Raw genomic sequence first — 21,179 nt, forward strand, 5'->3', positions numbered from 1 at the left:
TACAGGTCACGGTAAGCAACTGCTTGAAGTAAGACTTCAAGGTGGGTGAATGAGCAGCCAGAAATGAATGGATGCAATTAGAAACTGGAGAGCTGTTCTTACATAAGCAGTGAGATAACAAAACGTGTGCAGAGTTGGAAAACTGCTGTAAAACAAGTATGACACTTTTGTAAAAGACTTCTGTAGATCTTTTGACAGTGCCTGTACTTAGAACTGTCGTCATCTGCATTACGGCTTTCAAACAGAACCGCATCCTAGCCGTCCTGCAAGCTCACCTCTCTCTGCATGCCAGGGACTCAATTCTGGGTCCCCAGCCCTTCCCAACCTGACAGTGCTGCCAGATGCAGAAAGGCCACCCGCCCAAAGTCTCGCTCATACAGATACCGCTTACCCATAAGACCAGGATGCCCGCTCTCTAGCCCCATCTGTTCCACTGAATCGTAGGTCCTCACCATTTTCCTCCAGAAGATGAGGCTTCTGTGGCTCCTGTTCGGATGGGGGGTCCACAGACAGGAGCTGGTGGCTGGGGGACTCCTGAACAACTCCAGGTGGTACCATCTTCTGAGGAAGCACTTCAGGACACACCACGATCTGACAAGCACAATCACACCAATCAGCACACTGTAGAGAAGGCTAAGAATCCAGTAAATTCACACTATTCTTCCATTCACTCCTTTGCCAAATATACAATGTGCATTTACAACGAGCCAGACACTGATGGCTTAAGCCATAACAGTGGCTTAACAAATAGTTTCTTTCCAGTCAAAGATGACTTCCATTAAACATATCAACGCACAAATAAATGCATGATTGCAAACTATTACGTGTTAGAAAGGAGAAGAAAGTAGTGCCCTAATACATAACAGATGAGAACCTACTTTAGAGAAGGTGGACAAGGAAGGCTTGTCCGACAAAGTGTCACTGAAGTAAACAGCTCCAGGGCAAAAGAAGCCTGCCAGGGGAAAAGTAAGAAGTGCTCTGGGCAAAGAGAACAACATAAAGACTCTCAAGTAGAAGATAGGTGTGTGATGTGGTCAAGGAACCGTAAGAAGGCCAGGGTAGGTCAAGTTTACTGAGGAGGGGAGAGAAGTGAGAAGTCAAGTTGTCAAGGTCAATATAGAGCTCAAGAAGCCACACTCAGTTCCTTAGCAGACCAGGTTCAAGACAGACCAACACTAAGACAAGAGCTGGTTCCTGTCCAGCATGCTAAGTAAGTACTCCCTGTTTCTGTTCTGGGCTCTTGCTCGACCCTAGGGGACACACAGTTCCTCTGCCAAAACCCGTCTCCACAATCAGTCTTTTCTGGAAGTTACTAACTCAGCAGCATCCTAGCAGGTAATAAGATCCTGCATTGAGACAGAATTGCCACCCCCCTCTCCCCCTCCCTTAGGTTTCAAAGCACTTTAAATTTTAACCCTCTTGGCACTGGCGAAATGTGGTACGGGAGTTACATTAAGAAGCGGCTGCAAAACAGTTGTGGCAAAGATCACTCTGCGTGGAAGTGTGTGTGTCCTTGTGGAGCCGCTCAGAATAAGAGTTAAGATGATGCCAAGCATGTCAAAGGGCACGTCAGCACCAAAGAAGCAAAGCAGCCCTTCAGGTCCCCTGAGACTGGGACACAGAAACCAAGGAGAAGGGTAAAGTTTAAAGCCTGGGAAAAGGGCCTGCCAGAGACAGTGACTTCCTGGAGATAAAGTTGAGGAACAATGTTGGGGACACAGACAGCAGACAAAGAGAAAGGCAAACAAAGCAAGCCATGGAAGTCCTTAAGAAAATCCCCTCTATGGGCCTCAAATCCCTGATACCAATAAGAATTTTTTTTTTCTCTGTGTCCTTCCAAAGATGGGCTGTATATCACAATTAGAGGTAAATGCACATATCTGCTGCAAATCTTCTACTTAAAAAATACTTCTTGTTTTTAAGTGTACTTTTGAGTATTTATTACTATAAAAAAGCAGGGCAAAGTTTCTTTATTAATATCCCAAATTAGGCTTAAAAAAGAAGCAACTAGATGTCACCATGAACTTTTACTTTCTGTCCTGACAGAAGCAACAGAAAGATTCAGACATTCCCATCTGGAGGACATTCGGTATAGCCAAGGGTCTGGCTGAGAGTCAGGAGCAATTCCCTCTGCTGCCCACTCGCGTCATGGAGTGAGCTGAACCACTTGAAGAGCTTGAGAATGTCCTGGAATGTTAACGTACCCTTTACCCAGAGATAAAGAGTAATGAGATTGAGACCTTACACCGAAGCACAGTGGCTCTAAAGAATGATGGAAATTTAATTAGCTTCAAACTCTTGTGACCTAAGATCTCATGATTCTGTTTCTTTGTTCTAACAACAACAACAACAACAACAACAAAATTAAAACTTAAGAGAGTGTGACCCTAGCAACAAGAAGGTACAGGCTCAAGTTTAATGAGTAAGAAAAGACAAGAAGAGGTAACAACATAAAGGTATTGATTCTCCCTAGGGGCACCTGGGTGGCTCCTTCAGTTAAGTGTCCGACTTCCACTCAGGTCATGGTCTCACCATTCGCGGGTTTGGGTCTCACAGTTCGTGGGTTCGAGCCCCACGTCGGGCTCTGTGCTAACAGCGCAGAGCCTGGAGCTTGCTTCAGATTCTGTGTCTCCCTCTCTCTCTCTGTGCCCCTTCCCACATATGCTCCCTCTCTCTCTCACTTTCAAAATAAATAAATATTTAAAAAATATTTTAGGGGTGCCTGGGTGGCTCAGTCGGTTAAACGTCCAACTTCAGCTCAGGTCATGATCTCATGGTTCATGGGTTCGAGCCCCGCATCGGGCTCTGTGCTAACAGCTAGGAGCCTGCTTTGGATTCTGTGTCTCCCTCTCTCTACCCTGGTCACACTCTGTTTCTGTCTCTCAAAAATAAATAAATGTAAAACAAAAATGTAAGAAAAAAATTTAAATAAAGATATTGATTTTCCCTAAATTAACATAGGATTTACTGCAACCCCAACAACAACAAAAAAAAACCCAACAGGATTTTTGGAGTGGTGAAAACTACATTAGTAATTCTAAAGCTTATAAGGAAAAAAGAAAATATTGAAAATATTTGGAAGGAGGAAGAGTAGCCCTACCACATATCAAAACCCTTTACAGAGCTCAAGTAATTAAAATACTGATAGCTGAACAGATAATAAGATCAACAAAACAATTAAAAGAACATAAGTAAATTCAGGGGCGCCTGGGTGGCTCAGTCGGTTAAGCATTCGACTCTTGATTTTGGCTCAGGTTGTGATCTCATGGTTCATGGGTTCAAGCCCTGCACAGGGCTTTGCGTTGACAGCATGGAGCCTGCTTGGGATTCTCTGCATTCTTCTCTCTCTGCCTCTCTCCTGTTCACACGTGCCCACACACGCTCATGCTCTCTCTCTCTCAAAAATAAATAAACATTAAAAAAAAAAAAAAAAGGGCCGTGAGTAGACCCAAATGCATACAGAAATTTGGTATGTAATAAAGACAGCATTTTAATTAGAGTGAGGAAAAAAGGGATTTCTCTACAAGTTGCTGGGGCAACTGGACAGACATCTGGGAGAAAAGAGTTGTAACCATACCAAACACCATGCACCAAAAAAAATTTTTTTTGACTTGAGAAGAGACTACTAGAAAATTTTCTTATGATGTAGTGGAGAAGGCCTTTCTAAGTGTGGCACAAAACCCAGAAACCATAAATTAAAAGATATAAACAGAGCACATAAAAATAAAAAAAACCTGCAAAAGTCTCCATAAGCAAAGATAAACAAGGTGGAGAAATAAACTTGCACCTCAGATGACAGACACAGTGCTTACTTTTTCAAATAGGCAAATAATGTAAACAGATAAATCACAAAAAAGGGTACACACACAGGGCACCTGGCTGGCTCAGTTGGGGAACATGTGACTCTTGAACTGGGCATTGTAAGTTCATATTCAAACCCTACATTTGTTGTAGAGCTTAGTTTTCAAGAAGGAAAAACAAGGGTACACATGTAACCCTTTAAAATATATACTGTGGTTGGGGATCCTGGGCGGCTCAGTCAGTTAAGTGACCGACGTTGGCTCAGGTCACGATCTCATGACTCTCGAGTTCAAGCCCCACATCAGGCTCTGTGCTGACAGCTCAGAGCTTGGAACCTGCTTCGGATTCTTTGCCCCCCTCTCTCTCTCTGCCCCTCCCCTGCTTGGGCTCTCTCTCTCAAAAATGAATAAACTTTAAAAAATTAAAAAACATATATATGTATATATACACATACATATTCTGTGGTCAAACTCACTCATAATATGAGAAATGCATATTAAAATTTAACAGAAGTAGAATGTTGCATCTTTCAGACTGGTGATGACAAAAAGTTGGGCAACATCATGTGATCAGGCTGTGAGCAAAAAATTTCTCTCACACCCTGCAGCTGGGAATAAAAACTGGTATAACCTCTCTGAAGGGCAACTTCTCACCAGCTGTCAAAATTACAAATGCACATCGTCTCTGAGCCAACAATCTGACTTCTAAGCATTTATTATTCTACAGTTAAGGATGAACATAAAGGACAGTCATTGTAGCAAAATTTACGTTCAGAAACAATCTAAAGGAATGACTTAAATGGCCTTCACCAGGAGTTTGATTATGGTACATCCATCCACACGATGGAATATAAGCAGTCTCCGGGAGTGAGGCAGGTCTGTTTGCACCAACATGGAACAAACCAAGATATAAACAAATAGCAAGAGGCAGAAGTACACAGTGATTTAAACCACATCTGTGGCTTTTTAAAGCACATTATCCACACGTCCACTTATACATACAGAAGAAAGTAGATCTCTGTAAGGATATACAGGTATCAGGTGACAGTGGTTGCCTCTGAAGAGAACTAGGCAGCCAGAGAAGGAGAGGCGGGAGGAAACTTACTTTTCATAACAAACTTATGCACCTTTTGAATTTTGTATCATGTCAATCAAAAGATAAATACAGTAATTTTAAAAATAAGTTAAATCGCAGACTGTCTTCTCCAGGTTAACACACTGGATACTGCTTCTCTTTGCTGGAGTGGCAGGAAATCTCCACAGTGTACCTAATCCCAGGAGAACAAAAGAATATGAATGAAGCACCAGAGCGCTAAGAATCTCACCCCTGCTCAGCAGCAACTTAACTCTCTTCCTCTCCTTCCTCATTGCTCTAATGTCTCCTCTTCCACTCACCTGTTGTCTGCGTTCCTCTAGCTCTCTCTGTATATTTTCTACCACAGCCACGGCCTCTTCTCCACTTTCCGGGTGATGTTCTCTCACCCAGGTCTGGAACTCTTCTGGTAGGATGGTCAGGAACTGCTCCAGCACCAGAAGCTCCAGGATCTGCTCCTTGGTGTGCAGCTCGGGCCTCAGCCACTCGCAGCACAGCACCCGGAGCTGGCTCAGGGCCTCCCGGGGGCCTGATGCCTCATGGTACTGGAAGTGCCTGAAGCGCTGGTAAAAAGTCTCAAACACTGGAGGGTTGTACTCTTGCATCCAGGTACAGTCTTCTTCTTCCACCTTCACTATTAGAAGGTCTTCTTGCTCCTGTGAAGTCTCAGCGGGAGGGTCTAAGTCTATAACTTCCCCAGACTCTGTCATTATCATTCCAACTCAGAGGGATGTCTCTCCAGGTTAGCTGTGTCACACAGATCAAATCTGGTTTCTGCTCTTTAAAATCTTCTGAAGGGCAGTTTCATTAGCGTGCAACCTACTGATACATTAGAAAGCATTATTAGCAAAGAGATGACAAAGAGGTCATCTCTACTAAAGATGACCACTCAACAGAGTAATTTCCTTTAAAATATAGACAAGATATGGGGGGCCTGGGTGACTCAGTCGGTTAAGCGTCCGACTTCGTCTCAGGTCATGATCTCACCGTCCCTGAGTTCAAGCCCCGCATCGGGCTCTGTGCTGACAGCTCAGAGCCTGGAGCCTGTTTCAGATTCTGTGTCTCCCTCTCTCTCTGCCCCTCCCCTGTTCACGCTCTCTGCCTCAAAAATAAATAAACGTTTAAAAAATTTTAAATAAAATAAAATATACACAAGATAGCTGTCATTCCACCCATAAAATTACTACTAATACAGAACATTTCCAAAGTTAAAAAAAATTTAAATAAGAGGGGCCCCCAGGTGGCTCAGCGGTTAGGTGTCAACTCTTGATTCCAGTTCAGGTCATGATCTCACAGTTGTGAGATGGAGCCTGACGACCGGCTCCGAGCTGAGTGGAGCCTGCTTGGGATTCTCTCTCTCCCTCTCTCTCTGTCTCTCCTCTGCTCATGCACTCGCTCTCTCTCAAAATAAACAAGCAAACATTTTTTTAAAACGTAAAGAGCAACAAAACTCTGACATCAGGTCTAACCAAATACAATTTTAATGGTGAAGAGCATTAAATTTCATATAAATAACAGGACAAGACTTACTACTAAGTAGTCCAGACGCAGTCTTTCCTTTTGACTACAAGCCAAACTTACAACACGAGTCAAAAATATTACAACGGTCAAAACTGGTCCTGTCCTTCATGCCACAAGAGCATGACGGACCAACAGGAGACTTCATTGGTTCCGAAGAGAAGCTGAGTTACAAGTACAGATTGGGACCTGTATTCCTCTGAATCGCCCCTGACCCCAAAGACACGGAAAACGGGCCGGTCAAGGTTAGATACAGGATACCCTTCTGGATACAAAACCCATTCTCTTCCCTCAAGGCACCAGTCCCAGGGAGCTCTACTGGAAGACCAAGCTCTCGCAGCAGGTTGGGAAGATAGGTTTCTTCCTACAAACGGAGAGAAAACCGAAGCCTACACTTCGCAACACTTCCTCGCCGGAAGTAAGCAAGTCCAAGCGTTCCCTGTCCAACGGGGTCGAGCCATCAATCCCACCGCCGAGAGCACTTCCGAGTCCTCTCTAGGAATCCCGGAGGTCCTCGCCTCGCAGCAGGCGGGAGCTGCCCGCCCCAGGCCCCGCCCCGGAGCGGCTGTGGGCCAATCGGCGGGGAGTTGGGGCACCTCCCCGGACGGGGCCGTTCCCCGCCCACCCAACCGCAGGTTCAGCGTCGCTAGAGCCGGGGAGGAAACGGAGCCAGCTGCTCCCCACCTGTGCCTAAAGCCATTTAAACAGCCCGGGCTCCTCCCCTTTGCTTGGGAGTCTGGGCAAGGGACCGGGCCTTAGCTGTCCAGAGTGGTTGCTACGACAACAGTTGCTAATGTCTGATTGGCCGTGGAACTTGCGCTCCCCCACCCCAACGCCCTGCGCCCTACTTCGAAGTAGGTTCGTCCCTTCCTGAGAGCCCACAACCCTAATTTCTCTTTAATTTTAAGTCCTTCGTTTTCTTCACCTGATTCCTCGCCTCTGCCCACACCCGGTCTCCAGACACACCCACCTCTTCACCACCGCGGAGAGCTCACAGGGCCGGTCTCCGACGTCAGACCCGGGAGTCCCAGGAGCCTACAACTCCCAGAAGCCCCGCGCGGGCCACGCCCGCTAGCCAATAGGGCCGCGGATCTCTTTGCAGCCTCGGTCTCCAGGGCTTATCAGAGTGCGGGAGGGCAGGGAGGCGTTTCCTTGAGCTCCTCTGCCCAGAAGGAGGGTCGTAGCGGAGCAGGTTGCTCTCTCGGCTGGGAGAGTGACGTCGGAAGCGCCTCATTCCTGTGAAGAAGGGGAGTCGTCCATGCAGGGCTTCTCTAGCCAGAGGATGCCCTTCTTAATAATCTCTCATTTTTGTATCAGGCTTAAATTGACCCTGTGGTATGTTTGGTGGATTGTAGTATTTGTATGGTTTCACTTTTTACGTTTACATTGAGTACTCTTGAACATCGAGCCTTTTGGTCCGTTCAAAATTATGGTGTATGGTGTGAAGTAAAGATCTAACTTCATCTTTTTCCAAGCTATTACCCAGTTGTCTCAACATTTATGAAAAAGGCTATCTTTACCTCCCATTGATCTGTGATGCTGCCTTTATCATATACCAAATCCTCATGTTTTGTGGTCTCTTTCTAGATTTTCTATTCTGTCGCATTGGTCTATTTGTCAATGCATGTGATAATATGCGGTTTCAATTTATTGAGCATTAATAATTGGTTTTACTATTTCTTACAGAGAATGCCCCCTGCTGTGTTTCTTCTTCAAAGTATTTTTGCTTCTTTAGTTCTTTTCCAAATTAACTATAGATTCAATTTTCCTAGTTCCAGAAATAAATCTGTATTGGGATCATTTTTAATATGTATTCACTTAGGGAAAGTTGACGTTCCTTTTTTTCCCTTTTTAAAAAAAATTATTTATGTATTTTTTAGAGAGAGCAAGTGTGTGAGCACAAGCAGGAGAGGGGCAGAGAGAGAGGAAGAGAGAGAATTCCAAGTAGGCTCCGTGTTTTCAGCACAGAGCCCTATAAGGGGCTCCATCTCACGAACCATGAAATCATGACCTGAGCCAAAATCAAGAGTCAGGCACTTAACCAACTGAGCCACCCAGGTACCCCAGGGAGAATTGACATTCTTATAAAGTTGGTTTTCCTATCCAAGAACATGGTATGTTTTTCCATTTGTGGAAAAAAGCCTAATTGTGGATCCTTTTGGAGTATTTTAAAGTTTTCTTCATGATTTTGCACATAGTTTGTTATGTTTATTCTTAAGTGTTTTATCTTTTTTGTTGTTGTTGTTAATATTGTGAATTGGGTTGTACTGGCTTTAAAAAGTTTGTCTGTTAGTTTTTGTTGTGTAACAAACAACCCCAAACTTAGCGACCTAAAAAAGGAACCACTTATTTTGCTTATGACTCTGTGGGCTGACGATTTGGTCCAGACTTACCTGGCTGGCTTTTCTGCTGGGCTCCTTCTTTTTGTCTGTGTTCAGCTGCCAGTGTGAGCTAAGCAGTTCTTCTGGAGATTAGATGATTGTCACTTGGAGTGCTAGGAGGCATTTAGGCCACACGTTTCCCATCACCCAGCAGCTTAGCTCATACTTCCTCACTTGGTGGTGGCAGGTTACAAAAGCAAGAAACCAGAAGTTGCAAAAGTTCTTGATATCCAGGCTTGAAACTCACATGGTGTCACTTCTGTTGGTCAAAGCAAGCCACAAGAGCAGTCCAAATCCAAAGGGTGGGGAAATAGACTCCACTTCTAGAAGGGAGAAACTGCAAAGTCTATTCCTATACGTTTTGTTTTACTTTTTTGGCCACCATATACTGCAATAAGATACTATGAAGAAGAGAGAAAAGGGTGATGATCCAGTTAGTACTGGAAATGGACTTTTCACATAACGATCACCCTGCATGGCACAGTAAAAGGTCTAGAAAGTGCTGCTTTAGGCACTTTGAATTTTGTCTTTATATTAAACTAGACCTTCAGAGAGCTGAATACTTAAACTATATACTCTTTTCTTCCTTCATAGAATTAGCTATTTTTTTTGCTCTTTTTTAAAAAAATTTTTTTTTTTAACATTTATTTATTTTTGAGACAGAGAGAGTCAGAGCGTGGACAGGGGAGGGTCAGAGAGAGAGGGAGACACAGAATCCGAAACAGGCTCCAGGCTCTGAGCTGTCAGCACAGAGCCCGATGCGGGGCTTGAACTCACGGAGTGCGAGATCATGACCTGAGCTGAAGTCGGACACTTAACCGACTGAGCCACCCAGGCGCCCCTAGAATTAGCTATTTTTAATATTTCAAATTTTTATTTAAAATTTAGTTAGTTAACATATAGTGTAATGTTAGTTTCAGGAGTAGAACTTAGTGATTCATCACTTAGACGCAGCACCCAGTGCTCATCACCAGTGCCCTCCTTAACACCCATTACCCATTTAGCCCATCCCCCACCCACCTCCCCTTCAGCAACCCTTCCTTTGTTCTCTAGAGTCAAGAGTCTCTTATGGTTTGCCTCCCTCTCTCTCTTTTTTTCCCTTTCCCCTATGTTCATCTGTTTTGTTTCTTAAAGAATTGGCTCTTTTGAATTGTGCTTTGGTACCAGCCATCAGCTAACATTAAAAGGAATTAAAATCCATTAATTTTATTTATTATAGAGATCTTAAAATACCATCCACTATGTCACATAGCCCTTTCCTAGGGTACTCATGGGAAATTTCTCTTCCCACTTAGTATCAAGAATAGCTGGATTTCTCCTAAGCTACTATTAATAGTTTGATTTTACCCAAGTTACACTGCGTATCATGTAACTGATCTTGTTTTCCTCTTGCATTGGCTGCTGAGGCTTTTCAGAGCCAAATTGTGAGCTACATTTTGCCAATACATAGGAACTTACAGTAGACAACTTGTAATCTCATTTTATCCCTGGCCCCATCTTATTTATCCTTGCACTATTTTCCTTTTCTCAATTATTTTTTAAAGGTGAGGCAGTGTATCATGATTAGAGCCCATAGTCACACAACCCAGAGGCAGGAGTTGGTAGAACTTGACTGGTAATCAGCTGGTGAGCAGACAACCTTATTGGGAAAAATGCTTGTATTGGGGCACCTGGGTGGCTCAGTGGGTTAAGTATAGGACTTGGGCTCAGGTCATGAGCCCAGGTCACAAACTCAGGTTTGTGAGTTCAAGTCCCACATTGGGCTCTGGGCTGACAGCTTGGAGCCTGGAGCCTGCTTTGGATTCTGTGTCTCCCTCTCTCTTTGCCTCTCCCCCACTTTATGCTCTGTCTCTCTCTCTCTCTCTCTCTCTCTCTCTCTCTCTCTCTCTCTCTCCTCTCAAAAATAAACATTAAAAAAATTTAATGCTTGTATTGCCCTCATAGTACTTGCTATTTACTTATAGATTCCGTAATTAATTATATAAGTGGATATTTTCTGAAGCTAGGTTTGTCTGTACTTAGGGATTTGCATTCTGTCCTTAATTCCCTTGCCCATCCTTGGCCGCCTGACCCTAGTGGAAGCCTTGCCCTGCAATACTGGAAAAGAACTTCTGACTTCCTGCCAGATTGTGATAACATTCCCATAGAGATGAATAAGTGACTTGTACACAGTGTGTGCCTTCAGATAAAAACATGGGACCAGTTATGTCATTAAATTGTTATATATTGCTCCAAATTATTAGAATGACAAACCTGAGCCTTGAGAATAGTGAAGTTGTTTCTCCAGAAGTGGATTTGTCATGAAGGTTCATCCTGAAAAATCTTCCTTCACCTCTTTCACACCCTGTTAATGTCTAACCAAAACAAATCACAAACAGACTAGTACAACCATTTAGCTGTTAGACCAAAAGTAGGGGTTGACTCCCTATGCTTGTGCACAACTTTTGAATAAATCATTAGTTTATAATTTAAACTTTAGTCCATAGAGATGTCATGGAATTCTGACCTTGAGTGAGACTTTGCATTCATAAAGCAGGATATTAATTGTATTCATTTAAATAAACGAATTAAAAAAAAATTTTTTAACGTTTATTTATTTTTGAGACAGAGAGAGACAGAGCATGAACGGGGGAGGGTCAGAGAGAGAGGGAGCACAGAATCTGAAACAGGCTCCAGGCTCTGAGCAGTCAGCACAGAGCCCAACGCGGGGTTCGAACTCACGGACCGTGAGATCGTGACCTGAGCTGAAGTCGGACGCTTAACCGACTGAGCCACCCAGGCGCCCCTAAATAAATGAATTTTTAAATGAATTTACTTATAACATATAACTTGTATAATTCCTCACTTGTTAAATAAATAATGCAGATGATTTAATGTAAATGTTAAACTAATGTACAGTATTTCTCATTTCAATTGTATGATTTATTTTCTGAACATTGTTGAAATATAAATGAATATGAAACATGTAAAACATGATTACTGTATTTTTATTATATATTCTGTTTCTTGAAGCAAGAAAAAAAACACTAGAAAAAATTTTCCACTATTAAATAGCTAGATTATTTTCTGCTTCCGACTTTTCTGAGTACATGGGGTCCAGAGATTCAGCTATTCCCATGATACTTAAATAAGTCTTTGGTATTTATATTTTCAAACATACTATAATTAAGAGTTTACAGTCACGTAGGGACGGCTGGTTGGCTCAGTCGGTAGAGTGTGTGACTCAATCTCAGGGTTGTGAGTTTGAGCCCCATGTTGGGTATAGAGATTTTTTAAAAGTTATAGTCACATAATAGAGTCCCACGGTCAAATATCATCATAAAATATTTTTTAATGAAGTTTAAAAAATGACCAAAATTCCAATTTGTCCTTTACTCCTATTGCAGACTGAATTCAAGCTTAGTTTCAAATGCTTGGAGGCAAGATGCTTGTGGTAGACCCTCATTCCTTCCACAGTTTCCCTGAGATACAACTCTGCTTCACATTGTCATCTCACACAAAATGTTTATGTGTCCTTATAAGGACATAGATAATCTATTTATACATAATATTTAAATTCTGTACTGGTCAGGGGCGCCTAAGTGGCTCATTCGGTTGAGCTTCTGACTCTTTAAAAAAAAAAATTTTTTTATGTTTAGTTATTTTTGAGAGCTAGAGAGACAGAGCATGAGTGGGAGAGAGGCAGAGAAAGAGGGAGACAGAGAATCTGAAGCAGCCTCCAGGTTCTGAGCTGTCAGTGCAGAGCCTGATGTGGGGCTAGATCCCATGGACCGCGAGATCATGACCTGAGCCAAAGTCAGCCACTTAACTGACTGAGCCACCCAGGTGGCCCAAACTTCTGACTCTTGATATCAGCTCAGGTCATGATCCCAGGGTCATGGGGTCATGCTCAGTGCAGAGTCTGCTTCAGATTCTCTCTCTATTCCCTCTGCCCCTCTCCTCCTGCCAAATAAAAAGTAAAAGAAATAAATTTTGTACTGGTCAGAAAGGTTCATCTGATTGCTGCTTTTCAATTCATGTGTACGCAAATTACCTGTGGATCTTTCCAAAATACAGATTCTGATTCAGTAGGTCTGGAGCAAGGCTTGAAATTCTGCATTTCTAACAAGCTTCCCAGAAGTGCCAGTGCCAGTACTGTCTCCATGCTTGGAGAAACAAGGCCTCATGTAACCCTGTCACCTGTGGGTGTGTGACTTGGTGCCATAGCAGAAAAGATAAAAAAAGGAAAAGAAGAAAGAAAGAAAGAAAGAAAGAAAGAAAGAAAGAAAGAAAGAAAGAAAGAAAGAGGGAAAGGAAGGAAGGAAAGAAAGAAAACTTTTTTCTTGGATGAGGTGAAAATTAAGTCATCATGCTACCCAATTTCTGATATAAATGCTTCATGGAAATTTTTTATGACTAAGGAAGAGGGTGAAGTTGCATTAGAAATGAACATTAACTTTTTTTGAGCGTGCAGGGATGTGACAGAGAGAGGGAGAGAATGAAAATCTCAAGCAGGCTCCCCAAATGGTGACATTATGACCTGAGCTAAAATCAAGAGTCTGATGCTTAACCAACTGAGCCACCCAGGCACCCCTGAACATTAACATGTTTTATGATGCAGATTATGGGTGAAACTCCTTATAGGAAATTCCATTCATGAGGACAAGCTCTTTTCAACAAGGCTGTAAAGCTGTTTCTGCATTCCATAACTCAGTCTACAGTAAGAGCTCTTGATTAGTCTGTTTACAATGAATAATTCTCTACAACTCTATACACCAGCTGTTTTCTTTGGTCTTTGTCCTTGTAGCAATAATAAAAGGAAACTAATTTGTATTGTTTGAATTCAAGGCAGGGAGCAAGCTGCCTTCTATTTCTTCTGCCTCAAACTCAAACAATTATCTCCATCTTCATTTCTCCTCATTATGTTCTTTTTTTGATATCTCATATTCTTACATTTAAAAAATATTAATGAAAAGAAAACAACACAAAGACCCTGGAACTGTGAGGAAGAAATGGGTGTACATACATAGACTGTGCCCATCACCTCCCTCCTTTTCTTCCTCAGGGAAAAGTACTTTTTCTTAGGAACTATGGAGAGTTTGGCCTTTTGGCTTTTCTCTTTCTTTAAAATTCTGCCCTGTTCTGGGGTGCCTGGGTGGCTCAGTGGGTTAAGCGTCTGACTTCAGCTCAGGTCATGATCTCACAGTTCATGAGTTTGAGCCCCGCATAGGGCTCTGTGATGGCAGCTCAGAGCCTGGAGCCTGCTTGGGTTTCTGTGTCTCCCTCTCTCTCTGCCCCCACCCCCGCTCAGGCTCTGTCTCTCTCAAAAAGAAATACAAAAAAATTTTTTTTTAATTTTGCCGTTTTTTTTTTTTTTACCTCCAAGTTCTTTAGAAAGTGTTTTATTTATATAGTCAATATGATGCCAAACACAGATATAATCGAAACCAGAGAAGCATAGGAAAGAAGAGGGAGAAGGTGGCAGCAGTGTCCATACTGATATTCAAAAGTGAGAGAGAGCGAGTAAATGATAGAACAGAAGGGTTGAGCTTCGAAGAGGACAAAATCCTTGGCAACTTTGATGCCTGAGTGTGAGACATAGCAAGGGAGCTGCGCATAGGAAAGCTTAATGTCAGAGGGATTTATTGGGATTTATTTAATCTATTGGGGATTTGTTGCCTATAAACTTATCTACACCTTTTTTTAAAACTTTTTTTAAGTTTATTTATTTTGAGAGAGAGAGAGAGCGAGTGTGTGAGGAGGGACAGAGAGAAAGAGAGAATCCCAAACAGACTCCACACCATCAGCATAAGCCTGACTCAGGGGTCCAACCCATGAACCACAAGGTCATGACCTGAGCCAAATCAGGAGTCCGAGGACTGAGCCACCAAGGCACCCCTATCTAAACTATTTTTTAATTAGAACATTTCTTCAGCTCACATGGACATTTTAAGTTTTAATCTCCTGGGGAAATCTTTCACTATACCCTCCCCATCAGCCATGGCTGATTATGTCTACCTCTGGGTCATACAAATGTGCTGTGCATACATGCCAAAGTATTACATTCACCACCCTGTCCTGTAAGGATTTAAGTGTCTAACTCTCTTAGGAGCTTGAGGATAGAGACTATTCCTACTCAGTTTAATACCTATGGAGTCGAGCACGATGCCTTGGCATGTTGCAGGTAACTCTACAAACCTTTCTTGCATAAATACATTGATAGATGACTGTTTACCACTCATCGTATAGTTGGACCTTTTTCCTACAACTAAAGTTACAAAACTTTTTTCACAGACGATGTGTTTAAAAAATGACATTCAAGTTGTAAAATAAGAGTGTCATTTAGTTCTGTTAAGCTGAACGACTATAAGCTCCATCAGAACGGTACACACGCACCAGAGCGTCTCTGGAAGGGGCACGACGGCAAACCACCGAGATGGGTCTCACTCCTCCTGGGCGCCTAGAGAGGCTCCGGAAATGCCCGGGAGGGGTGGGGACCGCAGGGAGTCGGTGACGCACTTCCGGCAAGGTTTTATTCGTAGTTTTGGTCACCTGGCGCCGCGGGTCGTGGTTGGACTGACTGCGGGTAGGAGGAGTACCGGAGGGGGCCGGGCCGGATTGGGCCCCGCTTGAGACGGGACAGTGGGGACCCGCCGCTCTGGGAAGGTCCGATGAGTTCCGTGGCTTTTTGCAGGGTTTGCTGTCTTATCACTTGAAGGCAGAACTCCGGAAAAGTCAGCACGTGCTGGAGAAAGATGAGTTCGAGCTTGACCGCGAGTCAAGTCAGTGACGCCGAGGCAGGAGCCTGGATGGCAGCTGAGAAGTCTAGGGTCGCCGCGCCATCTCTGCGTGATGGACTTTTGATAGTGAAAGTGGAGGAAGACTCACCTGGAGGTCGGGAGTCGGACCTGCCCGCGGACTGTCAGGATTCCGAAAAGTCGCGGCAGCAGTTTAGGCGGTTCCGTTACCAGGAGGTGACTGGACCCGAAGAGGCGCTAAGCCGGCTCAGGGAACTTTGTCGCCGGTGGCTGAGGCCTGAGATGCATACGAAGGAGCAGATCCTGGAGCTGCTGGTGCTGGAGCAGTTCCTGAGCATCCTGCCCCAGGAGCTCCAGGCCTGGGTGCGGAAGCACTGCCCGCAGAGCGGGGAGAAAGCTGCGGCCGTGGTGCGCGCTTTTCAGAGAGCGCTTGATGGGGCCTCACCCCAGGTGAAGAGTGAAAGTGTTCTGGTGGTAGGGGTGTGAGGAATAGAGGTACACGGGATGCTAAGGGTTTCAGGCCTTTTTTCCTTGCTACATTTTTGAGCTTCAGGGTGTACATGAAACTTTCTTTCTGTAGTGACAAATAAATCTATCCAGGAAATGATCTTTGAGTTAATAGACTTCTGAGCACAAAACCAACGTGGGAGTATTGTTTACCCATTGTAAGACCGCCTCTTGTGTAACTAGATTGTTTGCGGAAGAAAGGTGTCAGGATGGAAAGTGGCTTCATGTCGTTAACTACTTAGCAATAACTGAGCACTTTGAATGGGAGGTTCCCTTTTTGCTTTTTAACAGTTTGGCGACCCCCTCCTACAATTGATAATGGTACCTGGGAGAGTGGAGTGGGGCTGTAATGGAGGTGACTAATCATGCCTGTGTGATGAAACCTCCATAAAAATCCCAATAGTGTGAGATTCAGACAGCTTCCAATTGGTGAACACATCCATATACCTGGAAAGTGGCAAACTCCAACTCTACGGGACAAGCTCCTGTACTCAGGACCCTCCCAGACCTCATTGTGTGTCTCTCCATTTTGCTGTTTACTGTATCCTTTATCATATCTTTTTGTAATAAACTGGTAAACCTAAGTGTTTCCATCAGTACTGTGAGCTGTTCAAGCAAAGAATTTAATTGGTAGGGGGAGGTCATGGGAACCTTTGATTTGTGGCCAAGTCGGACAGAAATTGTGGGTAACCTGGAGACCTACTACTTGAGGTTGGCTTCCAAAGTTGGGAGGGGTGAGTGGTCTTGTGGGACCAAGCCCTTTACCTGTGGGATCTGACTGTATCCAGGTAGATAGTGTCAGAATGGAGTTACACTTGAAGACACCTAGCTGGTATCACAGAATTATTTGATGTGTGGAAAACCCCTATATGTGGTGTCAGAAGTGAAGACGTATTGTAGTGGAAGTATTCAGAGTATTGACAGTAGAAGAGGCACAGAAGTGTGATTTTTTTTTTCCTTTACCAGGAAGCAGAGGAGAGGCTCAGTTAAAAAACAAATGTTATTATACTCAGATTTAGAAATAGGAGGCACAGCACAACACTCAGGACTTCCTGGGAAGGACACCAGGGGTGGTCAGGAGGCAGAAGACTGGAGCAAGGGGAAGGTTTAGGCCAGCGCCTCTACTGAGGTTTCCCAAGGAAACACACAGGGCAGGGGGATCTGTTTAAGATTGGTTGGTCTGGATAATTTCAGCATGCTCTAACCTATAGGGCTGGTCCCTAGTTGCCCTGAAACCTGGCCCTAGGATGATTAAGGCAGAGTAATGTGGCATCCTGGAGTGTATATGCCACGTAGAGGAGGTATTGCTTGAGATAAGCAGTCTTGGCTGAGCCCTTTGCTCTAAGAATTGGCTAGCCCTGGGAGGGTCAGTCTCCCTAGCCAGATTTTTAACATACAGAAAAATTTTAAATGTATTTCCCTTTCCTGTCATTTAGTGAGAGATCCTTGAAGTCAATTTGTGACCCATCACTAGACAAACATGTTCGCACACCAATGTTAGAACCCTCCCTTTCTAAGAACTGTGGCTTTACCTTCTGTGAATGGTCAACTTGCATTTAAATAAGTTATCTCAAAATGTCGTCTTGCCAGATAATTATCTTACTGTGCAATGTTCAAGGGAAGGGAAAGTAGATTTTACTGAGCATCCGCTGTCAGGGAGGTACCTTCATCTTCTTAAATTTATGTCCATTTCACGCATGAGGTAACCGTATCTCACAGCCAGCACTGGAATTTGGCACTTTCTGGTTACCTGTACATTTTTAATCTGTATCCGATTTCCATTTTGATAAATCACAGTGATATAACTCAAATGAAGATTTTGCTCTTACCCCAAATTAGTGTGGATAGTCCACGGAAAGAAAGGCTTTTCAGGATTGCAAGAGAATTTCAGCCTCTGTCTTTGTTACTCCGAAACTCCAGTTAGTACAACACTCACTGGAACAGACTCGACAGCCATGGTTATTGCTTGATTCCCAGGGAGTTTCCTGCTCAGGGTTTGCAGACTCCTCCGGAGTCTGGCCTCATCCTGAGATTAACAGTCACTTATGCTGTCCTGGGACAGCAGGTGCTGAGTGGAGGTCTCGTGTTGTTTCAGGAGTTGGTGAAGATTGAGAATGTGGCTGTGTCTCTAAACTGTGAGGAGTGGGAGCCTCTGGACCCAGCTCCGAGGGAGTTCTGCTGGGAGAGCGCACAGGAGGATCATAGGACCTCGGTCTCACTGGTCTCGCCGAGTAAGTGCTGGCTTTGTTTCTAGCTGTGTGTGATCTCTCTCTGAGCCAGTCACACACCCATGTTGAGAGCCATGGAGTCTCTTTTGTGACCCCACTGGGACCTTGCTGTTCTGTATTGTTAGGTGAGAGATTCAGCTTTTTATTTTGGTTCATTTTAAATAAAATGCATACAGAAAAATACAAAAAATATAACAGGCACCTTATATCTACCACCCAGGTTTATCATATTTTAATATTTGGCCCTAATGGCTTCATTCTCTGCCCCCCCCCCCCGCTGAGAAAAAAATGTAACAACTGTAGATGAAACTCTGGATACCCTCCCTGAAGCTGTTCCCCTCACTCTTTCTTCAGAGGTAACCACTATCCTGATTGTGGTACTTATTTCCATGCATGTTTTATATTTTCTACATGTACACGTAGCTACATGTGCACATTATGTGTGTACTTTCTATATGCAAAAGTGTGTATATAAACTGTATATAAACATAAATACATACACTTGTAAACATATATAGTATTTTTAAATGTTTTGATGCTGTATAAATTATATTGCTGTATGATTCTTTTGCACCTTGCCTTTCTTTTTTTTCCCCATTACATTTTTGGGATTTATCTATGTTGGCACATGTAGCTCTAGTCCACTCATTTTAACACTTATATCTTTCATTGTATGACTTGTCCAAAATTCATTTATCTACTGTCCTCCATCAGTGGACATCAAGGCTTCTAGTTTTTCACTGTTACAAATAGCATTGCCTCGAACATACTTGAATCCTTCTGTGTTCATATATAGGAACATACATAGGAACTATAGAGAATAGACTTAGGCGTGTTTGCCCATCTTACTGTTCAGAAGGAAGGAGTGCAACCAGTTTGTACTCCTACCAGAAATACATGAGAATTCTTCCTTCTCTGCATCCTTACTGACATTTGGTGCCTGGCTGATGGCGTGATGTCACAACACGGTAGCTCACGTGTTCCTTTTAAAATGTTACGTCATGCCTCTGCTCAGAACCTGCAGTGGCTCTCTATTTCATGCAAAGGAAAAGCCTGTGTTGCCTAATGTGACAAGGCTCCGTCACCCTGCACACCCCTCTCCTACGCTGCCCCTCGCTCATTGTGCTTCAGCCCCACTGACCTCGCTGTTCCTTGACCATGGCAGGCATCCCGCCTCCTGTTCTTCGCTCTATTTGATCCTTCCACCTGGAATATTCTTTATTTTATATATTTATTTATTTTTGAGAGAGAGAGACAGTGTGAGAGGGAAAGGAGCAGAGAGAGAGGGCTACAGAGGACCCAAAGTGGGCTCCACACGGTCAGTGCAGAGCTCGATGTGGGGCTTGAACCCACGAACTGTCAGATCATGACCTGAGCTGAAACCAAGAGTTGGACGTTTAACCAACTGAGCCACCTGAGCGCCCCTCTTCCTGGAACATTCTTCCTTCAGATCTCCACTAAGCAAACTCCTTGACTTGTCTCCAGTCTGTGCTCAGATCTCACTTTTCAGAGAGGCCTGACCTGACTATCATGTTCAATAGTGCAGTTTGCCTTTCCACTGTCCCCTCCTCCCACACTACCGTCCCATCCCTTACCTTCCTCAACTTGGTCCACAGCATTCATCACCCTCTGACGTCCTATAGAATTTACTTTCTGTTTATCTATTGTCTGACCACCTCTTCTAGAATGTAAACTCCACAAGAGGAGGGGTTTTTGTTTGGTTCTAATATATCCCAAGCAGTTGGAACAGATAGCGCTTGGCAGGTACTCAATAAATACTAGTTGGGTTAATGAATGAATAGTATCTTGTTGTTTTAACTTACATTTCCCTGATTGGTTCTGGGTTAAATCTTTTCAGGGTTTGTTTGTTTGTTTTTTTTTTTTTTGCATGGGGGAGGCATTCTGTGAATTGTCTGTATCCTATCTCCCTTCCTTTCCTCCATTTTTTTGATTGCTTTGTGGCAGTTCTTTATATTTTCTGTATTAACTCTTTGTTATTTTACTATAAAGTAAGCTAGAAAAGGGGCGCCTGAGTGGCTCAGTTGGTTAAGCATCCGACTTCGGCTCAGGTCATGATCTCGCGGTCCGTGGGTTCAAGCCCCGCGTCAGGCTCTGTGCTGATCTCTCAGAGCCTGGAGCCTGTTTCAGATTCTGTGTCTCCCTCTCTCTCTGACCCTCCCCCGTTCATGCTCTGTCTCTCTCTGTTTCAAAAATAAAATAAAACGTTAAAAAAAATTTTTTTTTAAATAATAAAGTAAGCTAGAAAAAAGAAAATGTTATTAAGAAAATTGTAAGGAAGGGAAAATACTTTTACAGTGCTGGACCAACTTTACCAAAAAATTCTGCGCATGACTGGGCCTTCACAGGTCAAACCCTTGTTCAAGTGTCCACTATAGTCAGGTTTTTTGATCTTTTACTTATGGTTTGTGTTTTTCCAATCTTTGGAAAATACAAGGCCCTTCTCAATCTTGATTCCATCTTTGCAGAGGCAACTTTAATATCTTTTTTGTGTTTTTCACTGGTATTTATTTTCATGTTTCTAAATAGGATGCTTATTCTGCTAATTTTCCCCCGATTTCAGGTATTACCTCTTGACTATCTCCTGAGGGAGACAGGACCATGCACACATTTAACAGTCTGTAATTCTCTCATTATAGTTAAATCAGTTCTTTTGCATATTGGTACAATATTTCAATATCCTACCCATGTAAATACTACCTGTAACCTGTATGATTATATGTCTTTTATTTTACAACTTCTAATTTTCTCTGGAATTAATAATGCCTCATTTTGCATGTGCTGCTTTTCTACCTATTGAACACCAGTCTACCCACAGTCTCCCTGTTAGAAATGTAAAACTGTATGTTCAAATGTATCAGGTATGCTATCAGTTTCATAGTCCCCTTGGAGGAAGC

General features: G+C 43.3%; 2 protein-coding genes across 11 annotated transcripts in view; one reads left to right on the forward strand and one right to left on the reverse strand.

The window, feature by feature from the left end:
* The window catches only part of ZKSCAN5 (zinc finger with KRAB and SCAN domains 5), a 30,503-nt gene extending 23,061 nt beyond the window's left edge, over nt 1-7,442 (reverse strand). Inside the window, exons 1-3 of one of the 8 annotated variants that reach the window (XM_053893802.1) lie at nt 7,382-7,442; nt 5,196-5,712; nt 453-591 (exon numbers count right to left, since the gene is read on the reverse strand). In XM_053893802.1, the coding sequence (XP_053749777.1) occupies nt 453-591; nt 5,196-5,609 (553 nt within the window). In that variant the 5' untranslated portion in view covers nt 5,610-5,712; nt 7,382-7,442. Of the gene's footprint in view, nt 1-452; nt 592-4,905; nt 5,039-5,195; nt 5,716-6,423; nt 6,900-7,381 lie in introns of those variants that run through there. The other 7 variants (XM_053893803.1, XM_019422652.2, XM_053893801.1 and 4 more) reach the window with 7 other exon arrangements.
* The window catches only part of ZNF394 (zinc finger protein 394), a 30,753-nt gene continuing 16,621 nt past the window's right edge, over nt 7,048-21,179 (forward strand). Inside the window, exons 1-3 of one of the 3 annotated variants that reach the window (XM_053893805.1) lie at nt 7,048-7,265; nt 15,466-15,979; nt 18,132-18,267. In XM_053893805.1, the coding sequence (XP_053749780.1) occupies nt 15,527-15,979; nt 18,132-18,267 (589 nt within the window). In that variant the 5' untranslated portion in view covers nt 7,048-7,265; nt 15,466-15,526. The other 2 variants (XM_019422684.2, XM_053893806.1) reach the window with 2 other exon arrangements.

The sequence above is a fragment of the Panthera pardus genome, unplaced genomic scaffold (assembly GCF_024362965.1).
Source record: "Panthera pardus isolate Hobbes unplaced genomic scaffold, ASM2436296v1 HiC_scaffold_4, whole genome shotgun sequence".
Classification (NCBI taxonomy): Eukaryota; Metazoa; Chordata; class Mammalia; order Carnivora; family Felidae; genus Panthera; species Panthera pardus.